Source organism: Condylura cristata, unplaced genomic scaffold, assembly GCF_000260355.1.
Source record: "Condylura cristata isolate star-nosed mole 26May11 unplaced genomic scaffold, ConCri1.0 scaffold00032, whole genome shotgun sequence".
Taxonomy (NCBI): Eukaryota; Metazoa; Chordata; class Mammalia; order Eulipotyphla; family Talpidae; genus Condylura; species Condylura cristata.
Genome location: NW_004567133.1, coordinates 12376995 through 12399891, shown reverse-complemented (window position 1 = coordinate 12399891; position 22897 = coordinate 12376995). Strand labels below are relative to the sequence as shown.

Sequence of the window (22897 nt, the reverse complement as noted above, 5' to 3'; positions counted from 1 at the left end):
GCGTGGCAAGTGTGGGGGGGTATAGTTAAGAGTGGAACATCTAGAAGGGGGAGAGATGTGCCCAGTCCCAGTGAAGCCAGGCCTGTGGAGCTGGGGTTGGATTCTAGGTTCAAATTCTGGCCCTAATGTTGATGTGACCTTGGGGGAGTGAGGGACAGAAGGAAGGGGAGGGGATCACAGACTGGAGAGGGGGTGGGGCTTGTCTAGAAGGTCGGCCCCAATGACCTCGGGCAGGTTACCCCTGGCCCTGAGCTGTTTTCTATGCTTGGCTAGAGGGAGCCAGCTTGTGCAGCAATGGTGCCACACAGTGGCTTTGTGGAGAAGTGGACAGTAGGAAAACGTGAACTGGGCTGGTTCAACTCTCCCGCAAAAATGGTAACATTTGGCAAAATGCTACAAGGGGCTACCTATAGCCACCCTCATCCCCCCACTTTCACTAGAATCTCATGGTCACCCCTTGATAAAGGGACTCCTCCGCCTACAAAGTCCCTAGGGAAAGAGAGGGGTGTTGCCTGCAGATTCCCTGGGGTCAGGGTCGGCCTGCTCAATTGCCCTGGGCTTTTCTAAATGTCCTCCCTCCCTCCTCCTTCTCTCCCTAATAATAATAGCCTATTTAGGTAAGACAGGGCAGGAGCCATCGGAAGTGCCTTACAGGTCCTTGTCTAGTACCTACTGTGTACTAGGCCCTGGAAGACAAGGCTGCAAGTCAGAGAGGGTTGTGAGCCCCACAGGGAAGGTGCAAGTAGTAGCAGAAGCACCGGATAGCATTCTGGAATCTCCCATGTCCACTCACAATGCACTGAAACATTCACCCAGGGGCCACCGGCCATGTCCACGGGCCAGATCCCAGAGCTCAACTGCCAGGTGCCCAGATGATGAGCTGACGGACCAACCATTGTTCATAGTTTATCAGTGTTCTTTTTTTTTTTTTTAAAGATTTATTTATTTATGCATACAAGAACTGGGCTACAGGCCAGATATGTGGGGAGTGAGAGGATTCACCAGAGACAGAGTGGGGAGCGGAACGGGTAGATGAACGAAGTACATTGCTGAGGGGAGCAGCGAGCGGGTTATGCTGTGCCATGTGGGTCACCTTCCTGACCAGGGATCGAACTCATACTGCAGTAGCTATGATAGCTTCAGAACACTGTGGGTAACCCCTTGCACCACCAGGGAGTTCATGGTTTATCCTTTGTTAATGGCTGAAGATAGTCAAAAGGAGAATATTTCATGACATGTGAAAAGTATATGAAATTCAAACCTCGGTGCCATTCCCAGAGTTCTGTTGGAACCACTGTCCTACTCAATTAGCATTGCCTGGCACGAGAAGGACAGAGTGAGTAGTTTTGAGAGAGACCGGATTGCCCCCAGTCTCTAAAATATTTATGATGGGGCCTCCCTGGTAGTGCAGGGGTTCAGTCTCAGCACTGTCAAGCTATCCGTAGCCACTGCAGCACAAGTTCAATCCCCAACAGGGAGCTGACCCACATGGCACAGCAGACCTCACCTGTCTTTCCTACTGCTCCCCTTAACAGTGTATTTCAGTCAATCCACCTGTTCTGCTCCCCACTCTGTCTCTGGTGAATCCTCTCACCCCCTGCACCTCTGCCCTTGTGTGCATAAATAAATAAAATCTTAAAAAAAATATTTACCATCTGGTCCTTCACAGGACGTTTGTGAGCTGACCCCGGCAGCAGAGCTGGAGACAGATCTCCAGGCCAACTGCCCCACAGCTGCTCCCTGGTGAGCAAACCCCCTGGGGGCCAGTCCTGCCTCACCGTTACCCCAGCTTTGCTGGTGTCAGCTACTTATACCTCACCATCCAAGGGCAGAAACACCACAGCAGGCCCCAACCCCTGTCATTTCCCTATAACACCCATGAGAAAAACAATCCCCGCAGACATGAGTCGACCTGTTTTCACTCTCTTGTGTTTTGCTCAATGTGGCGGTTTCTAAGAACGACAGCATTCAGTTGGATGACCGGTATCCTGAATTCTGATCCAGCGGTACAAAAGAAGAGAACTGAGGCCCTGAGAGGCTGAGTCACGACACATCAGTGGTAAAGGGGGACTTGAACCCCACAGTCCTCCTGCAAAGCCAGCGCCTTTGACTCAAGCAAGTAAACAAAGAACATCCTCCACTACAAAGTAGCTGTAAGAAAGTCAGAAAAAAAAAAATGGATTTTTTTTTTTTTTGGCTATATGGCCACTTGTGGCTTAAAAACATCTAGGTAGCAAATCCAGTCCCCCAAAGTTTTCTCTTTCTGGCTTTTCTGCTGGTTGTGCTGGAACCCCAGTGTTAAAGTGATTAGGAAACTGCTTAATCGGTCTACTCCACACCTCAGAAGCGTCAAAGTCATCATCGTTTGCAGGTGGGGAAACTGAGGCCCATAGAGCATGAGCATCCTGCCCTAGACCCATTGAAGGCCTTCCTGCTCTAAGGCATTGCCCATTTTAGCAGCTCACCACGTGGAGACAGGTGTGTGGAGGATGAGGAGGGAGGATGGAACCGGGGAGGTGGGGGAGGGGGAAAGAAATGAAGGAGGAGGAGGACTGGGAGGGGGAAGAAGGCCAGGAGGGGAGGAGGGCTAGCAGGGAGGAGGGGATGGAGGACTTGGAGGGGAGGACTAAAGGGGAGGAGAACTTGGAGGGGAAGGAAGAGGACTCAGCTTCGACCCCGCCGCCCGCCCAGCATACCTGCCAGAGGTAGACAAAGCAGACGATGATCCAGATGATGGGCAGCCACAGCCCGTTGAGAAAAAGGATGCTATCGGCCAGCCGCTGAACGTCCACAGACACAAGGTTCACCACGTCCCCTACTGGGCTGGCCTTTCTGGAACTGCTGGACAGAGTCAGGACCTGGGCAGGGCAGGAGGAACAAAGCCTGAATTGGAGTATGGACCTGGCGAGGGGCAGGCCGGGTGGCCCTGGGGCACTGGCAAGAGCGAGCTCGCAGACCTGGGTCCGCAGTGGTCCTCGTAGCCTCGCCTGCGCAGGGCTCTGGGCCTCTGAGCCTCACCCACTCACCTGCAGAGGGCCTAGGAGAGTCTCCTGAAGCACTGGAGCAATAATAACAGCACAGCACCTCAAGTCTCTGGATTCACGCTGCCAGGGGCGTCGTTTGCTGAGGCCCAACTATGTGTGGGGCACTGTGCCACGTGAAGTTTCACTTTCTATGAGCAGGTACTGCTGTATCTCCTTTTTTTTGTTGTTTATTTTTAAAGATTTATTTATTCATGCATACAAGAACTGGGGTGCAGGCCAGAGGTGCGGGGGTGGGGGGGGTGAGAGGATTCCCGAGAGACAGAGTGGGGAGCAGAACAGGCAGATCTACAGAAATCCACTGCTGAGGGGAGCAGCAGGGCGACAGGAAAGGTCTGCTGCGCCATGTGGCCAGGGATCGAACTCATGCTGCAGTGGCTGCGGATTGCTTCATAGTGCTGTGCTTTAACCCGTTGCACCACCAGAGAGGCCCCTGTATTTCCTTCTAGGGACATATTTCAAACTAAAGTGCATGGATTAAAGGTGCCATATATTTAAAAAAAATTATTTATTTATTTATATAGGAACTGGGGTATAGGCCAGAGGTGCCAGGAGTGAGAAGATTCCCCAGAGACAGAGTTGGGAGCAGCATAGGCAGATTTACTGAAATACACAGTTGAGGGGAGCAGCAGGATGACAGGAGAAGTCTGCTGTGCCATGTGGGTCAGCTCTCTGGCTCAGGATTGAACTCGTGCTGCAGTGGCTGCTGATAGCTTGATAGCACTGAGACTTTAGCCCCTGTGCCACCAGGGAGGCCCAAAAGTGCAGAGAGACTGTTCTGTCCCTAGTGGTCCGATGTGACCTTGGAGTGATAAGGGCAGGGGACAGTGGCCCGAAGTGTAACAGCCTGTAAAGGAGGTGGTCGGGGTATGAGCTCTGGATTGGCTGGTTTGCATGTGCAAGGTGTGCTCCCAGGTGAATCATTTACTACGCCAGGAATCCGCTGGCCTTGGCAAGAGCAGTCCCTCCTGGCTCAGCGCACTCCAGCAGGCAAAGCACCAGATAACAAAATATAAAAAATCGCGGGAATCTAGCAGCAGACGGTAGAGCAGGGTTTGAGGTCTTCAGGAGGCTTCTGGAAGAGCAGGGACTGGGAGGAGCAACGTCTTCAGCCTCTCGGTCTCAACTTGGGGACTAGCAAGGCTGGACAGGCCACACGTGGCCTCAGAATGCCCTGGGGACAGCGGGCAGGACTGCCCACTTGGCCATTCCAGGCCTGTTCCCTTGCCCCGATAGCCCCCCGGGTCACAGCTCAGGTGGGAGAGAGTGAGACTCGGAAGGGGCGGGGTTGGCCTGGGCCAGTGCTCCAGACCCCTCAGGAGTGAGTTCCTGGGCCCTGAGAAAGCCCCGCTGCGGCTGCACCACTGTGCTTTGACAGAATCCAGCCAGACGCAGTTCGGCGTAGGCCAGGGCTCTCTGCACCGCAAGCACATTGCCTGCTACCAGAGCTGGAGTCCACGTTGCCTCTCTGTCCTCAAGGGGATGTGAAGTTAATCACATGAAGAACTGAGGAAAGGGCTACTGGAGGTGACCTTGGAGCTGGACCCCAGGCAGTGGGAGGCTCTTAGCCCCTCCCAGCCCTGAAATGCACTCTGCCCCGGGGCCCTGCTGCATGCATGGGGTACTTCAAGGACTACGCAGCCTGGAGAGAGTGATGTGGACCACCTGGGGGGGGGCACAGGACCGAATCCCATTACGGCCACCATATGAAGAGTCTGTGGGCGGTATGGGCATGTGGGCATCTTTTTGCCTTGCAGGCCCCAGGACAAGCCTCAAGGTAAGTCCTCTTACTTATTAAAACCACCCAGACATCCATCTGGAGCGATCTGCATTTCTCCTTGTCTTTCTTTGCACCCTGTAAATGGTGTCAGTTTTAGACTTCACCTGGGGGGAGCTCCTCAGGGTACAAACCACAGGTGCCTGGACAGTGGGAACAGTAAGTGCAAAGGCCCTGTGGTGGCAGGGTGCCTGGTTCCTGGTTTATTGAACAGGAGACCTGTGTAGCTGGGGGCGGGGAGGAGGGTGAGCAAAAGGAGGAGGTCAGGAGATGCCAGGATCAGATCATGCAAGGTCTTACAGGTATAAATAAGGTGAAATTGTAGTAGTAAGAACAACTACTAGGAAAGTAAGAAATAAGCTCATTTTCAGGTACAGATCTCAGCATAATGTTTGTGTGTAGATTAGGATAGGATGGAGATAGGGAAAGGCCCACACCTCTCCCTCGGGCTCACCTTTCTATACACCAGGCCGGTCATGGCTGTTCGGAGCCTCATCTGCAGCACCTTGAGTCTGTACACGTGCTGCTGCTCGAACAGCGTTTGCAGGCAGGCGGTGAGGAACATCAGCACTGCCAGGAGATAGCCGTTCCAGGCTGGGGTCTTGGGGTCACCTATAAACTCCAGAAAGAGGCTGTGGGAGAGGGAGGGAGAGGGTTTACAGCTTGTGAGAGCCTGGCATGTCTTGAGGGTCAGAGGATGTCCTAATAGGCTAAGTCACTGCCATTGTTTACTACACTCCTCTTCAGTGTGACTTTGCAGCAATGATAATCAAGAGGCAAGTTTTTATTTCCAGCTGTTATGGGCTAAGTATTCCCACAAAAATTGCATGTTGAAATCCTAACTCTCAGTACTTCTGAATGCAGGTGTATTTGGGGATCAAGCCTTTAAGGAGGTGACTGAATCAAAAGGCCCCTTGGGTGGGCCCTAATCCAGTCTGACTGGTGTCCTTAGAAAAGGAAATGTGGACACACAAGGAGACACCAGGGATTCACATACACATACAGAGGAAGGACCAGCTGGGGTCACGCCAAGAGGGTGGCCATCTTGAACCCAGAGGAGAGGCCGCAAAAGAAACAAACTTGAGGGCCCTCCCTGGTGGCGCAACTGGTTAAAGCGAAGCACTAAGAAGTGATTCACAGCCACTGCAGCATGAGTTCAATTCCAGGCCAGGGAGCTGACCCACAGGGCGCGGCAGACCTCTCCTGACTGCTCCCCTCGGCAGTGTACCTTGTCAATCTGCCTGTTACACTCCCCACTCTGTCTCTGGTGAATCCTCTCACCCCTCACACCTCTGGGCTCTACCCCAGTTCTTTTATGCCTAAATAAATAAATCTTTAAAAAAGAAAGAAAGAAAGAAAGAAACCTTGAACTTGGACTTCCAGCTTCCAGAACTAGGCACTTCTTTATGGCAACCCTGGCTGACTAACAGGGGGCACCTTGAATCCGCACTGGCTGTGCAGCCAGCCAAGAAAACACAGTGGAGGTGAAACTGGACTAGCTCCAAGCCTACCCCTGGGAAAACAGAGGAAGGACAGCTTTTGGGCCAAGTCTTGGCACAAGCAGCCCTGTGAAGAGGTGGAGCCAGCCTCTTGGGGCATGAAAGACCACATGGAATCGAAACACCCCTCCTAGCTAGGATCAGCCTATCCCCAACCAGCCTCACAACTGACACAGGAAGGAAACCCAGCCAAGGAAAGAAGAACCGCCAAGCTGAGCCCAATCTGTTTCAATGACCCATAAAATCATGGCCTAAATGGGTGGTCTTATACCCCTCTCATTTGGGGTGTTTTTTATACAGCAGAAGCTAACGGATGCAGATGGATTAGCTTGCACTCATGTTTCCTTCTTTAGGAGTTACTTTCACTTTTTTTTTCCCCCTTTCTCAGGATCTGTTTCACACACCCTCCGGAGGGCCAGGCAGAGGCAGGAGAGTGGCAGCGACCCTGGCTCTGGAAGGACACCATTAGGGGAGCACCATCCTTAAGCAAGGCACCACAGCCAAGACCCACCTGAGGAGCTTGGGGACCGCAAACCTGAAGACATCACTGATGATCATGCTGAGCGTGGCCAGGAGGAAGGTGGACCGGAACACCCGCCAGATGGCCCTCAGTAGTGGACCCCTCTTGCTCCCCTCATGCTGTAGGAAGGCCTTGGTCTCTGAGGCCTTCACAAAATGGCTTCCTTCCCTCTGAAATGCTGTGGCCTCCGTGTGCCTTAGAGGAGAGGACAGAAGGGCTCTGGGTCCTGGCAAGAGACTGAGTGTCTGTGTCTCCCCAGAGTCATATGTTGAAACCCAAAGGTGATGGTGTCAGCACAGGGGGCCTTTGGGAGGTGACTAGGACATGTGGGTGCAGCTGCTGTGAGTGGGATTAGTGACCTTGTAAGAGACCCCAGAAGCTCCCTTCTTTCTTCCGCCTGCCTCCACCCCTATCTTAAGTGGCCCTTCTGTTTCTTGATGTGGCTTCTCTAGTACAGCTTCCCTCTGGGAGCCTCAAAGTGACCTCTCCTTGTCAGGGTCTTTCTGGAGCCTCAAAGCACTCTCAGAGCAAGGTTATCTTAAGTCTAGTCAGTTCATGACTCATGAAATCCGTGGCAGGCAGGGGACTGTGGCTGTGAACCCGAAAGAGGGGGGGTGTTATCCTTGGGGCCCAAAGATAAGCTCGGGGACTGAGCAGCAAGCCAGCCAGCTCCATCCTTCACATCCTTCAGCTCCACACTCACCTCTGGGCAGCTCTGTGGTTGCTGGTCCACTCCCTTTGGAGCTGAGACACGATTTCTTCCGAGGAGTTTTCCCACCCAAGCGACCAGATGTCTTTCGGTCCCAATAGCCTCCTGTAACCTTTCCAGACCAGCCTGTAAGAGAGGACCACAGGGCAGGTGCTTCCTGCCACTGCCCTTCAGCATGCAGGCCTGGTACTTGTGTGACCCTGGGGAAGCCACGCTACCTCCCTGCAGCTCTGCTGGCCACTGGTAACTAACCTAATCTCCCCCAACATGTACAGGGTCCTTCTCAGTCTATAGAGAGCACCTCATTGGGTTCGCACACGGGACTCTGCGGTAGATTGCTAGTGACCTGTTGTGCAGCCAAGGATGAAAATAGAAGCTCAGAGAGATTAAGTGATCTAATCAAGGAACCATCGATGTGGGAGGGGAAATAAATCTCCCTAGAAATGAGAAGTCCAGGGTGGAAGACTGTCATCATGAAGGAAAGCTGAACTCCTCCTTCAGCTTTAGATGTGCTCATTTGCGTCTCACTCACCCCTTTACCCATATGGCCTCAGGACCTTCGCACATGTACCCTGCTTAAAGTTCTCCCTGCTGCTCCTCACCTCGCTACTCCTACTCATCCTTTACCTCTGGACGTAGAGCCAGTTTCCTTGGCAGCCCACTGAATGAGCTTCCAGTTCAGCTAGATGCTTCCATTATAAGTTCCCGTAGTTTCCTAAGGTTTTTATTCTAAAATGCTCGCTGTGTAATGATTATTTACTTCTTTAGTCTGGCTATATTGATGCAGAGTCTTTCTCTTCCATTGGATGAGGCCAGTGGGGTAATTGCCCTTGTGCTCTCTCCTCTCTATCTTTACCTCCTGACAAGAGCACAGGTGATTGGTCAAAGGAAGATACTTCCCAGCCCTGTGACCTTGGGCACATCACTTCCCACCCTTGGATCTCAACTGTCTCAGCTTACAGAGTGCTTCCCCGTTTTAGGCTGCTATGTAAGCTGCCTGGAGTTGGCATATTCACAAGAAGTTAGATTCTATAGCCTTCCCTAGCAAGAGTCCTGTTCTTCTGTTGTCTTTAAGCTTGTGAAGGACAGCAGGAAGAAGGTCTTGTTTGAAGCTGGCATTGAGTCCCTCGCTGACACTTTCCAGGCTTGTTTTTCTAACAGATCAAACTCAGGTGAACGAATGATCTACAAATTTGCTAATACTGACTTACATGAGACTAACACATAGACTAATACTGCTTGGTTTTCACTGAAATTAATTTTGGAGTTCTACATGGCAAGGGATTCTGAGGATTTTCCTGATTTCTGGCAATGTCAGAAAAGTTTGCTTAAAAAAAAAAAGGCATGCTAAAGCAGAAAAGCAAGTTCATTGGCAGAAATAAAATTAAGTAACTAGAGCATGGGTGATACCCTATAAAGGCAAAATGCTTAAAAGATGATCCATACCAGGGAGAAAAAATAATAATGAACAATTATATTCCAGAGACATTTTACGGGGGTGGAGTGGAGAATGGGATCAAAAAAGGGGGTGGGGGAAGGATCACTGGACTGTGGTGATGGCACACAGGTGATTTGGTGATGGGAAGCTCATGGGGGTTACAACTGAGATGGGAAAAGGCACAAAATGATGAAAAATAAACTATTATAGTAATAAAAAAAATAGGGAGAAAAAAAAGATGGTCCATAGATGCCTAAGCCTGGGGACAGCATGCTGGGTCCTGAGCAGTTTTTAGCCCACTTTTGTGCTCTTTCCACATGTCCACACCCAGACTCTCCTGTTCTACATTTATTTAAGAACCACAATGTATATGTAACACTTACGATAGGCCACAGGTCTGAGTTCAGACCCATGCTCAGAGCTTCATCAACTTTGTCTCATTTAATCCTCACAACCTTATGAGACAGACACGATCATTATCTTCATTTTACAGGCAAGAGATCAAGGCACAGAGAAGTAGGGTCACACCGCCAGGAAGCGGTGGGCCTAGGATTTACACCTCACAGAGGGGAAAGCTGATGTGGTTGCTAAGTCCAGTGCCAAGATGCAAACCCAGACCTCACTCCAATGAATGGGAAGGGGATGTAGATGCCATAGACACTAAAATCTGGAAAGTTCTGAGACTCAGGTGGAGAAAGCCTGACTGACCTTGGAAGGACTGGGAGGAAAACTTATTCATGGGGAATAAGAGCAGCAAATTCAGGTGGCAGGTGACACTGTCCAAGCCCCATCCCTGCCATTTGACTTACCCAGAAACCCACCAGAATGTGACCTTGGAGGGGAAGGAAGCACCAGCCTCTGGACATGGGTTCTATAAAGAAAAAATATGGGGAGGTCTTAGTCTCATATTTCATGCCAGTGTGTGCGGGAGGATCAAGGGCATAAGACAGGAAGAATGGCCCCCATGCTTAGTGCCAGCTGTGCCAGCTGCACACTGAGGAGTGCTGCCTGCTATTGGAGAGAGGCACCCAAGAGCTTGGTGCTTCCTCACAGGCCAGGTAAAAGGGGTTGGGTCAAAGGTCTGGCAGCTCCCACAATCCAAGAGCGAACAGCTGCTCAGAATGACTTTATTAATACTAAGACAAAAAAGTTCTTAAAGCAAGGACCATGCATGGCATAGACAAAAACTTGCTTAATAATATCCCTTGGTGAAGGTGGCAAGGAAGTTCCAAGGGATCTGTCCTGAGATTTTGCCAGATGGTCCAAAATATTTGCACGGAAGTATGCTTTTAGTCAACAGGCATGAGAGTGTTGGCATCAAATTTTTTGTTGTTGTCATCTTCATAGGAAAAAGATAGTCCTGTTATAGCTTTATCTTGATTATTCAAGCAGCTCTGCATCTTTTTAGATGATCTCAAATCAAGTGTATGTCCTTGGGGAAGTCTCTGTTGATCTCAGATTAGTTCAGTGTCATCTGTTGTAAATTCTCATGGCCTCATGAACTTTTCCTGCAAAGCGCTTGCCCCAGTTGTAATTTTCTGTGCATTTGTGTAACTATAGGATCAATGTTGGTTCCTCTAGTTGGCTGCTGGCTGCATGAACCCAGGGGCCTCATCTGCATGCCCACCAGATCCTTAGCACCTAGCTGGGGCATGGAGTTGAGGTTGGCAAACTGTGGTTCTGGGCAAAATCTGGCCCCATTGCCTGTCTTGGTAAACAGAGTTTTGCTGAAACACAGCCATACTCCTTTGTTAACATATTGTCAGTGATTGCTTTTGTACTATAGTAATAGAGCTGAGTGTTTGCCACTGAGGCCATCTGACCCAGAAAGTCTATAGTATTTTCTTTCCTGCCCTTGACCAACTCATGACAGACAGTAGACAGTAGACAGAACATTTTGCTGAATGACAAAAGGAATAAAAATTCAAGACCCATGATCTAGTTTAACTCCCTTTGGTCATCTAGGGAACATGAGAGTAGAAGTGGGAGAAGAATAAGGGAGGCAGCCCACTTACCGACTTCTGGGGGTGTTTAGGGAAGAAGGGAGATTGGTCAGCAAGGCAGGACAGCAAAAACTGGGCCACTACCAGAGCCAAGTACAAGTAGGTTGACAGGTGGCGGAAGGGGTCGCTCTGAAATCCCTGTGGGACAAAAAGCAGAGAGGTTCCATGAGTCAGCTCAGGCAAGGTGCCTATCTGGGGCCTGTGAGGAGGGAGCAGAGGCTGGGCCGAGGAGATTTGTTAGGAGGGGGAAATGTTGAGGCTGAGCATGGATTCTGATGTCAGGAACAGCACCCAAGCAGGGGGCCTGTGTCTCTGCCTTCCTGGCTGTCCATACGGGTGATCAGCCGAAGAGTTTCCCTTTGCCAGGTAACAACTGGTCAGAGCAGCTGGGACATGATTTGAAGGGACACTGCCTTTCTCCTGGTGCCGCAGAGGGAATTGTTTCTCTCCTCCAGCCCCCCACGCCACTCTCCCACCTGTGGCCTCTCGCCCAGTGTTCTCTAGCTTGAGACAGGAACTGGTCTTACTGCGCATTTACTCTGCTGTGGGCCCACGCACTGTCTCATTAAGTCTCTCTCTGCTCTTAATCCCAGTCAGGATTCACTTTTTGTGTTTTCCCTGTGGGGAAACCACAGGTTCCAAGGAGTGATAGTACTTTGCTCAAGGGCACACAGATGATCTGATCCAGATCATGAGTTTGTGCATTGAACTATGAAATGATTGCTCTGGGGCTGCTGCCACTTCTGGCCAGAGAAACATTTCATGGCCCATGCTCAGGCGTGTGCTTTATGCAGAAATGACTCCTTCCAGGGGTGGGCAGGTGGCTGAACTCTGACCTTCCAGGGGAGTATGTTCCATCCAGTCCTCTACTCCTGTGTTGGGAATGGACACAGGACCCCCACCAGGCCAGGGTGAGTCCATCTCCTTGCCACTCATCTAGAACGAAGCTAACACGCAGAGCCAAGAGACATGGAGTTCTTTGCGCCTGGACCAGCTGCACCCCAGGATCCTATGTGTACCTGCTACATGCAAGAGCGAAGACATCCCCGTGGGTTTTTTTTTAAGATTTATTTTATTTATGCATACAAGAACTGGGGTGCAGGCCCAGAGGTACAGGGGGTGAGAGGATTCCCCAGAGTGGAGAGCAGAACAGGCAGATCTACTGAAATACACTGCTGAGGGGAACAGTGAGGGGAGACAAGAGAGGTCTGCTGCACCGTGTGGGTCACTACCTGGCCAGGGATCGAACTCATGCTGTAGTGGCTGTGACAAGCTTCACAGTGCTGCACTTTAACCCATTGTACCACCAGGGAGAGCTCACCCTGTGGGTTTTCCCCCCTTAAATTAGTGTAAGTTAACTTTTTGTGACTCAAAACAGAGCCCTAATTTCAAATCACAATTCCTCTGTTTATTTTTATCATTTCCACCCCCCCACCCTGATAATTGACAATTTTATACTCCAACAACATTTGGAGCCACTTTCCCCATTCTACCATTTTTACCATTGCTTCTAAGGAAAGTTTACCCTGAATTTGGTGCAATGTAGCGTTACTATTTGGTTCAAGAAATGATCTGGGGCTATATATCCATATATATTTTTTTCTTTTTTTTTTCTACTTCATTCTTCATTTTGTACATTTTTTTTTTTTGTCTTGGTTGTAATCCCTGTGGGCTTCCCACCACCAATATGCAAGAGGTTTTCAACTGGGATAATTTTACCCCTTGGAGGACTTTGGACATTGTAGACATTGTCCTCCCCAAAGGGGGGGTGTTTCTGGCATTTAAGTGGGTGGAGGCCAGGGAGGTACAACACCCTGCAATACACAGGGAAGCTTTTCCCACCAATAGAATTATCCTGCCCAGGCCCTCCCTGGTGGCGCAGCACATTGGAGCGCTGTACTGCGAAGCTAAGCCAAGCTGTGACTGCTTCAGTGCGAGTTCGATCCCTGCCCCGGAGGTGACCCACATGGCACAGCAGACCTTTCCTGACTGCCCACTGCTCCCCTCAGCAGTGCACTTTGTCAGTTGGACTGTTCTGCTCCCACTCTGTCTGGTGAATCCTCTCACCACCCCTGCACCTCTGGCCTGTACCCTAGTTTTGTATGCACAAATAAATCTTTAAAAAGAAAAGAATTACCCTGCCCAAAATATCTGGAATGCTGAGGTTGAGAGACCCTGGCCTAGGCGATCTGATATTCTCCTTTTTGCAGATTAATGATCCATCATGACTCCCAGCATGAAAATGCTTCATGTCAGGAAGCAGATACATGGGTGTGAGTGTGTGAATGTGTGTGTACAAGCAGTGTGTAAATACATGCGGGGAGCAGGGGTGAGGGTGAGAATGTGAGAAGAGGGAAGCGTACATATCGATTGGGAGTGTGCTCAGGGTGCCTGTGCCGTGCAGGTGTGGCAGATGTGTGAGTGTGTGTGGCCACGGGAGTCTGGTCTGTTTGTGCTCAAGACATGTGTGGGCTTGAAGGCAGGATCACAACGGAGTGGCATCAGTGTGAGTGGGTGTGTACCTCTGTGTGTGTGAGGTGTTTTGGAATCTTTGGTTGTGGGATGCATGAACATATACATGCATGTCTGGTGTGTAAGTAAAGTGTGCGACGAGTAAAGTGTGCAAGACAACGGGAATGTGTGTGGATAAAAAAATGTACGGCGTGATGGACACTTTTAGGTGAGCGGCTCGTTTGAGCTTAGTCATGGGATGCGTCTCTGTGTAGAGAATAAATGAAGAAAGGAGGAAACATGGACCCTTGCAAGGCCTGCGACGGCCATACTGGCTTCCCCAGATGGCCCAGACCTGCACTTACCCCTTGAGAGACCTGCTGGGCGATGCTGGTAGCTGGAAAGACAGAGCAGAGCAGCCAGAATCCAAAGAGCACGCCGGATGTTTGGACCCCCTTCTTCCTCTCCATGTGGATCACAAACACAGCCAAGCTCTGGACAAGAGTCAAGGCGGGGAGGACTCTTGGGTGGGGGGCGGGAGGGCAGAAGAGGAATACAGAAGGGAGGCGTCCCGCTCGGCCCCACACCCTGCACCAGAGCAGGAGATGCTGCAGCAAGCCGGTGAGGCTGGGGGTGTTACCATGGTGGTGAGCCACACAGTGGGGTGAATGAGGAATTCTGGCGCCTCAGGCATTCCCCGCTGGATTCTCCAAAGAGCAGTGGACACGCTGGAGGTGCCCAGGAGTATGAGGGCAAACACAAGCACCTGGAGAATAGGTTTCGGTAAGGCGGTGAGTGAACAGAAAGGTGACAGCAGACTGGACAAGGACCCCACATCCATTTGGATGGTGGCTCTAGGTGGGGCTCTGGACAATGTCAATGTCATAACTTAACAAGTGCAGAGGTGACGGGTGGGTTAGACAGTTAGGGGGTATCGAGGAAGGATCTTGACCTGGAAATGTCAAGCAAGTCATGCATCTTGGGGCCCTGAACCAACATGGTGTTTTCCAGATGGTGGGAGACACTCCCATAGGGCACAGGAGTAATGACCTTGGGGCCAAAGGAACCATGTGCAACCGAATTTACCCACTGGGGTGAAGCTATACCCTCCTCAAGGCTCTTTGAGTCCCTGCTGTTAAATGAGGAGATGATCCCTGTTGGTCCTCTCTAGCTGTGTGTCTCTCTGAACAAGAGGGAGCAAGAATGTGAGTGTTGCCATGCAGCAGAGGAGGCCAGACTGGGGCATCACTTTGGGACACCTGCACTTAATCTAAAGTTGGGATTAAGTGCACTGTCCTACAGTGGCTGAGTTTGGCTGTTTCCTATGGCCTATGAGCTAAGAGTGGTTTGGATACTTTTCAATCGTTGAATAAAACTCAACAACAAAAAAAATTCAATATGTCACAATGTTTGCAAATGATGTGAATTTCAAAATGTAGTAATTATAAATAAAGTTTTATTGAAGCACAGTCCTGTCTGTTTGCTGTTGTCGGAGGTTGCTTGCCTGTAGAATGGAGAAGTTGGGCTTTACGTTACCTGCAAAGCCTCAAATGTGTGCCCTTTAAGGCAGAGAGTGCTCACCCCTGCATAAGTGCTTGGCAATGGAAGGAAAATTAATTGACACCCATGGGAACAAATGAATGCATGCATGAGTGAATGGGGATAGAAATGAATGAACCTTGAAGAATATTCGCGTAGAAGTTTGGAGAAGGGGATAGACGAGAGGAAAGGCAGTACTTACCTAATACACCGAAATTAACACAATTGTAACAACTGCTCTAGTTCTTCTAGAGGTGGAAACCTACACGCCAATGCATAACTGTGAAAACTTTTTAAAGTCTCATCCTAGTGTGGGACCACTGGGGTACACCCCAGGAATACACACTGTACACTTTGGGGGATGGCAGGTTAGGGTTCCAGAAACTGTACAGGGCTATGTGTGTGGGGGTGACATGGAGGCAGATGGGAACTCTGTAGCCTCTGGAACACCCCTCTGTTTGATGAACAGGTGCTATTCTTGCCCCCTGCCCCCCGAGTGCTCCTTGAAAGGAGGAGTATTTACTTTGGGATCTCCCCACCATTGTCTGGCTCCAGAATCCCAAAGGCAGGATCTACCATTTTGGCCTTGAAGAGTGGGGACATCCGGATGTAGCCCTTGCCATGGCGGTGGAGGTAGAGGAGGTAGATGGGGCCGAGGACCCAGAGGTACAGGGGGGGCACCCACACTCCTACTGTCCTCAGGAAGCACAGGCTCAATAGGTGGGCAGCAGCAGGCTCAGATTCCGTTTGGTTCCAGACCTGAGGAAACAGCAGGATGCCCTTATGATGGTATAGCACAGGGGTCCCTGAGTCACCTGCTTGGAAGGCAGGCAACTTTTTGGATGTCCTCCCCAACATTCACATGAAAATATAGCAATGGGTCCCTCCCTGGTGGCGCAATGGATTAAAGTGCTGCACTGTGAAGCTAGTTGCAGCTGCTTCAGGGCAAGTTCTATCCCCGGCCAGGGAGCTGACCCACAGGGCACAGCAGACCTCTCCTGTCTCGCCTGCTGCCCCCTCAGCAGTGTATTTCAGTAGATCTGCCTGTTCTGCTCCCCACTCTGTCTCTGTTGAATCCTCTCACTGCCCTTGCACCTCTAGCCAGTTCTTATGCATAAATAAATAAATCTTTAAAAAAAAAGAAAATACAGCAACGACTCTGGTGTGCCTTCCTAATGATCCACTCCTTTAATCCCAACATCAACCCTAAAAGATAGATGCAGTTATCATATTGCTTTGGCAGTTGTGCATGATGAGGTCCAAAGAGGTTAAGTCACTTGATGGTTGTGACCCAGCAGGAAAGTGACAGTGTTGGAGTTGGAACCACGATGGTTGGGTCCTGGAGCCTGCAAGACCCAGACTTCATGGTGAGTGCTGGCATGGACGGTCACATAAACCTTACAACACCTTCAGAGGTAGATGCTACTGTCCCATTTCACAGGCCCAGAAATGGAGGCATGGAGAGGGTGACAGCCTCTCCAAACAAATAGGAGGTGACAGAACTGGTTTTCACAAAGGCCTGTTGGACCCCAAAGCCTGCTCTACTGGGGGTGTTTATCTGTGATTCTCCACTCAGTCCCTGTGCCAACCTGCTCTAGCCCTGGAAGAAACTACGGTAGGAAGTTCAGAGGGCACAGGTGATTTAGCTCCCTCCCTACTGTGTTATGGCCTTCCCACCTCCACCAGTTTCACCACACACCTGCTGTGTGAACCCCAACCTCTCTGTGCCTCAGTTTCCTCCCCTGCAAGCGGGGGCTAGTAACAGAATCTACCTCTGATGGCTCCATTAGATGAGTTAATAACTGAGTTGAGAGCATGCAAGGATGGTGGGCACAGAGTAAGCCTCAATTAACGTGGACTATTATTATTGTCTTAGGATCCTGACCCCTGAATGCCTGGGAGTTTGCAACCTTAACTCCCCACCCCCACTGCATGAGCTCCACCCCGCAGAGTCCTTTGCTAAGAGCCAGTTGAGAAAGGAAGCCAGAGAGGTGGCAAAGGTAGGGATTCCTGAGCTTGTGCAAACAGAAGTTTAAGCACCCCATGCCTGGGAGGCCTGGAGGCCCCTTTAACTGGGCTCTGGGGGAGAGGGGTTCAGCTTGATTAAAGGGGTCATCCTGCCCCTCACAATTGGTCCTGCTGGCCTCTTCCCTTTTCAGGGACTAGAATTTGGGAGGTCTGTGCCCTCCCTAATATTGCAGTCAGCTAGCTAATAAACTCCCAAAAAGGAGGGGGGCACTCACCTCCCGGCTAGCACAGGGACCTCCAGGCGCGGCCATCAGGGAGCCAGTGGGTCACTCAGGAGTCTGTGGTCTGTGGGTCAGTCCTGGGCAGCCTCTTCCATAATGCTCTGGCCAGGGAAGGGGCAGGAGGGCCGACAGGCTGGCGGGGATTCGCGCTCAGGGATTTCCAGGCTGGGGGCAAGGTCCAGTGGCTGCATGCCAGGAGGGTGGGGCAAGAGGGGTGAAGCCCACACAGCAACCTGGTAGGGGATCCTGGAACCCCAGAAAGTGCCATGGCATTCCCCTCAAACTCTCCTGTCCCAGCAGAGGTGTCATCTCAAACTTTCAGAACACTTCGGACTTGGACTTGGCGACTGCAGGAATTTTAACCATGAAAACACGCAGCAGGGGTGTATTTGTGTAGCCTAGGGGGGAGGGGCACCTGGTTAAGGTGGACAAAGGACTGTCCATGGACTTCCCAGACCTCTAGGGTGATGGGAAGAGCTTAGGAAGATTACAGCTTTCCCACTCTGCCCCCATCTGAAGCAGAGTCTTCCCATGAAAACTTTTGCTAACTGAAGCAGCCTAAAGTGAAGACGCAATTACTGTTCATGTGTAAGGAAAAAAATCGGAGCTCTCCTAGATCCAAAATAGCAACTTAGCAAATCACACCACATAACAAACAAAGCCTAAACCAACACAAACATTTTGCAAAAGCAGAAGTGACATGATCAACAACACAGCCCAGAAACAGGGGAGTTCAGGGTGGGCCATTCTAGAAAGCTGCCTTTAAACAGTGGCTTGTCAACAAAGGCTTGAGGTTGTTTTTGCTTTCCCCCTTTTGTTATAAAAGCAAATATCCTCTTAGGATTTCCTTTAGTTAGTGAAAACAGGGATTAATGTCAGTCTTTTTTAAAAAGATGTGGTCGAATGTGAACTTTCATAGACAGCACCAATTATCTGCACTAATAAAGAGTGTAGCACAGTGGCCAGTCAGAAAATGCGCAGGAAGAGTGAGCTCTGTTAGCATTAGTATCACGTCATCCATAGGTTCCTAAACATTTGGCTCAAAGTCTCACTGTAGAAATATATGCCCTGGGAAAGAGGGTTGCTAAATGCCAAGTAAAAAAGTATGTGGGGCCCTCTCTGGGGGTGCAGCGGGTTAGGGCACAGCACTGCTAGCCCAGGTGGCTTCAGTGTGAGTTCGATCCCCGCCCAGCCCCGGAGCTGACCCACATGATGCGGCAGACCTCTCCTTACCTGCCTGCTGCTTCCTTCAGCAGCATATTTCAGTAGATCTGCCTGTTCTGCTCCCCACTCTGTCTCTGGTGAATCCTCTCACCACCCCTGAACCTCTGGCCTGTACCCCAGTTCTGTATGCACAAATAACCAATCTTAAAAAAAAAAAAAGTATATGCTGAAGCTGAGGGAAATGGGGAAGGAATCAAGTCATTTACCTTCCCCTCCTGAGTCTTAAGGTGTTCCCCCAGACACTTGTTCTTTCTGGGAAATCCTCTGTGTAACACACACACATATAGATAAAATGTTGGAAATGCACTGGCAGTGATTATGAGGCACCCCACTTTTGTTTTCTCTTCTTTTGTAAGGAGCATATCTTTCTGTTAGGATAAGAACAGAAGATTCAGTTGCTTCAGACAGACATCAGAGGTGACCACTTTGGACAAAGAATGAAAGTCCTCCTTGTTTTTCACTCTGCCTTGTGGCCTTTTGGGATCTTGTCCTCATATTTTATTCCAGCCTCCTTTGGGGCCTCCACAGTGTGGGTTCTGTGGCCCAATTTCCTTCTCTCTCTTTGAGTGCCCCTCAACCCTATCTGGCCCAGGCAGTATCTACTCAGTGTTCTTGCCTGGTCTTCTGGAAGAGTAGGAGAGCCTGAGTGTGGCTGTTCTTTTTTACATTTAATTCACCCCTATTTAGTAAAGATAGATCTGTTTATTAAAAATAGATGATGGGGGTCTGCCCTGGTGGCGTGGTGGTTGGAGTGCTGCACTGTGAAGCTCAGCCAAGCTGTAGCCACTTCAGTGCGAGTTCAATCCCTGCCCCGGAGGTGACCCACATGTCACAGCAGACCTCTCCTGTCTCTCCTGCTGCTCCCCTAAGCAGTGTATTTTGTTCATCTGTATGTTCTGCTCCTCACTCTGTTTCTGATGAATCATCTCACTGCTTCTGCACCTCTGGCTTGTACCCCATTTCTGTATGCATAAATAAATAAAATCTCTAAAAAAAAATAAAGATAGATGACGGAAATTATGGGAAGGTTCCAGCTTCCTCCCCCTCCTACCACCTTCTTCTTCCATTGGCATTGCCATAGCTCCAGTGCTTTATTGTTCTCTGCATTTGAAGATGCACTTGAGAATGGTGGGCATTTGAGGAGGAGTGGTCATGACATTAGAAAGACCACAAAGGGATTTAGCTGGAATGAGCCAAGGGCAAAAGCTCAGATACTTCAAAGCCTACTTACCAGTTTTCTGAAAAGCAGATGGTTGTGTGTAGAGAGACTTAGCCAAATCCCTTTTCTTCTCTGAGCTTCAGTGTCTGTGTCTTTTCAGTCTTTTCATTCTGGTATCTCCTAAACTGGTGGCTTTCAACCCTCTGCTGATTTGTTAAGACAAACCAGAGGCCACCTTTCAATTGTGGCTATAAATACAAATCCTAATAAATAAAACAATTATGTAAATAGTCTCTCTTTTTATTTGAACAGTTGACAGTCTTCTCGAGAAAGAAGGCAGACTGGAAAATCTACCACCAGATTGCTCATGACTGAGATCCTCCATGGGGGTGTCACTTGTCACACATGTAGCCACAGCAAAGACTTTGGCCAGAGTATAGTGTTAAATCCTTGAGATTTACTGTTGTCTATTGCTTACGTCTTAGCAAATTCTTGAGAGGAACTCTTTTTCTTTCTTTCCTCATTATTTAGAAACAAAATATGAAAACTACCCCAAAACTGCTTTTTTTTTTTGTAAAAAGGGAGCAAAATGGAATGATTTCAAAGATCAGTTTAGAAAGACAAATTTTGGGTCGATTTTGGTATGCCTTGTGGCTAAATCAGTCCACATTATGGTATGTATTTGGTCTTGGAATGAAATACAACAAGTCAATATTTGGACTGCTTTTTGGGCAAATAATTCTTCCTTTCAGCTTTCATTTGAAGTTAATATGACTGTATGCACTTCTTGCTTTGGGAAGAACTCTCACATATTTTTTTTTTTCTGTACTATTATTAAAGTCGCAAGTAAAATACATTTTAACTATATTAAAAAGATATGATACTGCATAGAAATGGCCTATCTATGGCTTAAAAGTGTTTATTGATCATTTATCAAGGGGGGAAAAATGCACCAATACACAAATTCTAAAAGGTTTTTTGTGATTATATATCACCTGTGAAATATGTCAGTTAAAAAGATTCGGGAAAGTTGCTGGCTACTCTCATGGACAATCTCAAGTCCCTTCCAGTTTGACTGACACCGAATTCCAAAGTGTTGCGTAAGTACGTGTGGGGGTTGGGGGGCTGGGACTTCCTTCAGGCCACTGCATCTGTCAGACTGAGGCCCCCGGAGTCCTCCAGGCCTCGAGGGGGCACAGACGGGCTGGTTTCCTTGTCGCGCATGCGCCGCAGATATCTTGTCAAGGGGGCGTGGGCTTGGGACGGGACGCGCACGCGCACTGGCGGCGGGGCGGTCTTGGGCTGTCAGCTTCTGAAGAGGAGGAAGCTACGGGCGGCGCGCTGTGTGAGGGGCGGGACCCGGAGGCCTGCGGAGGGTCGGGCGGCCGAGGCCGGGCCATGCGGGCGTCCCGGGGCGCGGGTCCGCTGGGGCGGGTGGCGGCGGCCGCCGCTGTGCTGCTGCTGCTGAGCTGTGTGGGGCCGGCGCGCGGCTCCGAGGACATCGTGGTGGGCTGCGGGGGCTTCGTCAAGTCGGACGTGGAGATCAACTACTCGCTCATCGAGGTGAGCGCCCGCCCCCGCGGTCCGCGCCGCGGCTGTGTGACCCGGGCCTGACGCTCGCCCTCTCTGGGCCGCTTCTGACACCACGCGGTTCAACTGCCCAACATTCTGGGAGTCCTCTCCTCTTTTAGGGCTCCGCTTTCTGCGGACTCCCCATATCTCGCTGAGCGGGAGAGGAGGGTCTCACGGTGGGGTCTGCCACCGATTGGGGGTGGGGGGGTCCTGGCTGTGGGTATGGGCGCCGGGCTGCAAGGGACTTTTATTCGGTGATGGCGGTTCATATAATTTTATCTGCTCACTCACACCCAAGGTCCCGCCCCGCCCCACCCTCAAGGAGACCACAGAGTCTTCAAGCCCAAAATCCAGATCCTCAGAATCCAGATCCAGGATGACCGGAACCCTGACAGTTCCCAGAAAGCAGATCCCAGATCTCTTAAAATTCAGTCTCAGAATAAAACCCTGATTCCAAATCCCCCAGAAAACCTAGACCCCCAGTTTTCAAAACTTAGACCTCAGATCTCTCAGGATCAGATCCGGGAAACCCAGATTTCCCCAACTCAGAGCCCCAAAAGGTCTGTCCACTTCTCCAGACCCCGTGGGATGCTTTTAGAGACCATTAATTTCCTTCCCAGGGATCCTGACCCAGTAAATCTTCTCGGAAGCCTCTGAGGTTGGGGGTCTGCACTTTTAAGCTCCCCCTAGCCTGCTTGGGTCTCCTTCCCCAGTGAGAACGCAAAGTTGCCAGCTGTCCTGATTGCTATACTGGGTAATTGTTGGAATTACACTAGAGATTTGTGCAGCAGCCCTTTTATTACCCTATAAAGCCCAATTATCAGCCTGGTAGAATGATGACCCAGCAAGCTTTTGTGAAGAGGGAGGGAGGCTGGTTGACAGAGGAGGTAAGAGTAGAAGGTCACTTGTCAGGGTAGAAAGGGCCTTGAGGGAGAGCCGGCGCTTCATTTTGGAGGGTCCTGATGATGGGGCAGAAGAGGATTTGAGAGGAAAAAAGGAAGAGGTTAGAAGCTGAGAATGCAAAAGAGAAGGGACTGGGTGGGAACTGAGACTCCACGGCAGTCTGAGATCTCCTTTCTTTCCATTCTAGGAGGGCTGCAGTCAAGACTTGAGCGTCTTAGAGCAAGTTGCTGAGGATTGGGGGAGGGGTAGGAAGTAGATTCCACACCCCACTAGCTCTTTGACCCTGGCTTGGCCCAATTTGTTGTCTTGAAAATGGCGTTGGAGAGAAGCATACCCAGTACCAGATGTTTCTTAAAGAAGAGAACTGTCACCATCAAGGCTTCTGAGCCATATTTTGGTCATAAGAAACCAGGTGTTTAGCGTTTATAACCCCCTGCCAGTAGCCGGGCTCCTAAGAGCTGCTGCGCCCCTGTGCCACCTCCTGGATGGCCTCCCAGCGAGTGGGCACAGGGTATTTCTTAAGTTGCCTTGAAAGGCTTTGCGTCTTAGAGTTTCCTGGGGCTTCACACAGAAAGTGAAGGAAGAGAAGTTAGAGGCAAACACTTAACAGTCACCTGAGGAGCAGTGAGCAGGTTTTGTGACCCACCATGAAGTGTGTTCGCTGAACTCTATCCAGATGGTGTGGAACATTCATTCTTTCATAATATCTGGTTGTGAAATCAGATATTTCATATCTGTAATGTATATTGCCATCCTGTGTCCTTATCTACACTTTATGAAAGAAATGTAAATAATCAAGATATTTCACAGTCA

General features: G+C 50.1%; 2 protein-coding genes across 2 annotated transcripts in view; one reads left to right on the top strand and one right to left on the bottom strand.

Annotated features, from left to right (window-relative positions):
* Positions 1-17256, bottom strand: part of ABCC6 (ATP-binding cassette, sub-family C (CFTR/MRP), member 6) — a 41052-nt gene extending 23796 nt beyond the window's left edge. Inside the window, exons 1-10 of the mRNA XM_004691743.1 lie at positions 17221-17256; positions 15554-15736; positions 14079-14204; positions 13804-13932; positions 11000-11125; positions 9794-9855; positions 7541-7672; positions 6829-7032; positions 5273-5450; positions 2697-2858 (exon numbers count right to left, since the gene is read on the bottom strand). Of these exons, the coding sequence (XP_004691800.1) occupies positions 2697-2858; positions 5273-5450; positions 6829-7032; positions 7541-7672; positions 9794-9855; positions 11000-11125; positions 13804-13932; positions 14079-14204; positions 15554-15736; positions 17221-17256 (1338 nt within the window). The remainder of the gene's footprint in view (positions 1-2696; positions 2859-5272; positions 5451-6828; positions 7033-7540; positions 7673-9793; positions 9856-10999; positions 11126-13803; positions 13933-14078; positions 14205-15553; positions 15737-17220) is intronic.
* Positions 17257-20897: 3641 nt separating this feature from the next.
* LOC101625657 (nodal modulator 1) overlaps positions 20898-22897 on the top strand; it is a 41616-nt gene continuing 39616 nt past the window's right edge. Inside the window, exon 1 of the mRNA XM_004692102.2 lies at positions 20898-21172. Coding sequence (XP_004692159.1) covers positions 21008-21172 — 165 coding nt within the window. The 5' untranslated portion in view covers positions 20898-21007. The remainder of the gene's footprint in view (positions 21173-22897) is intronic.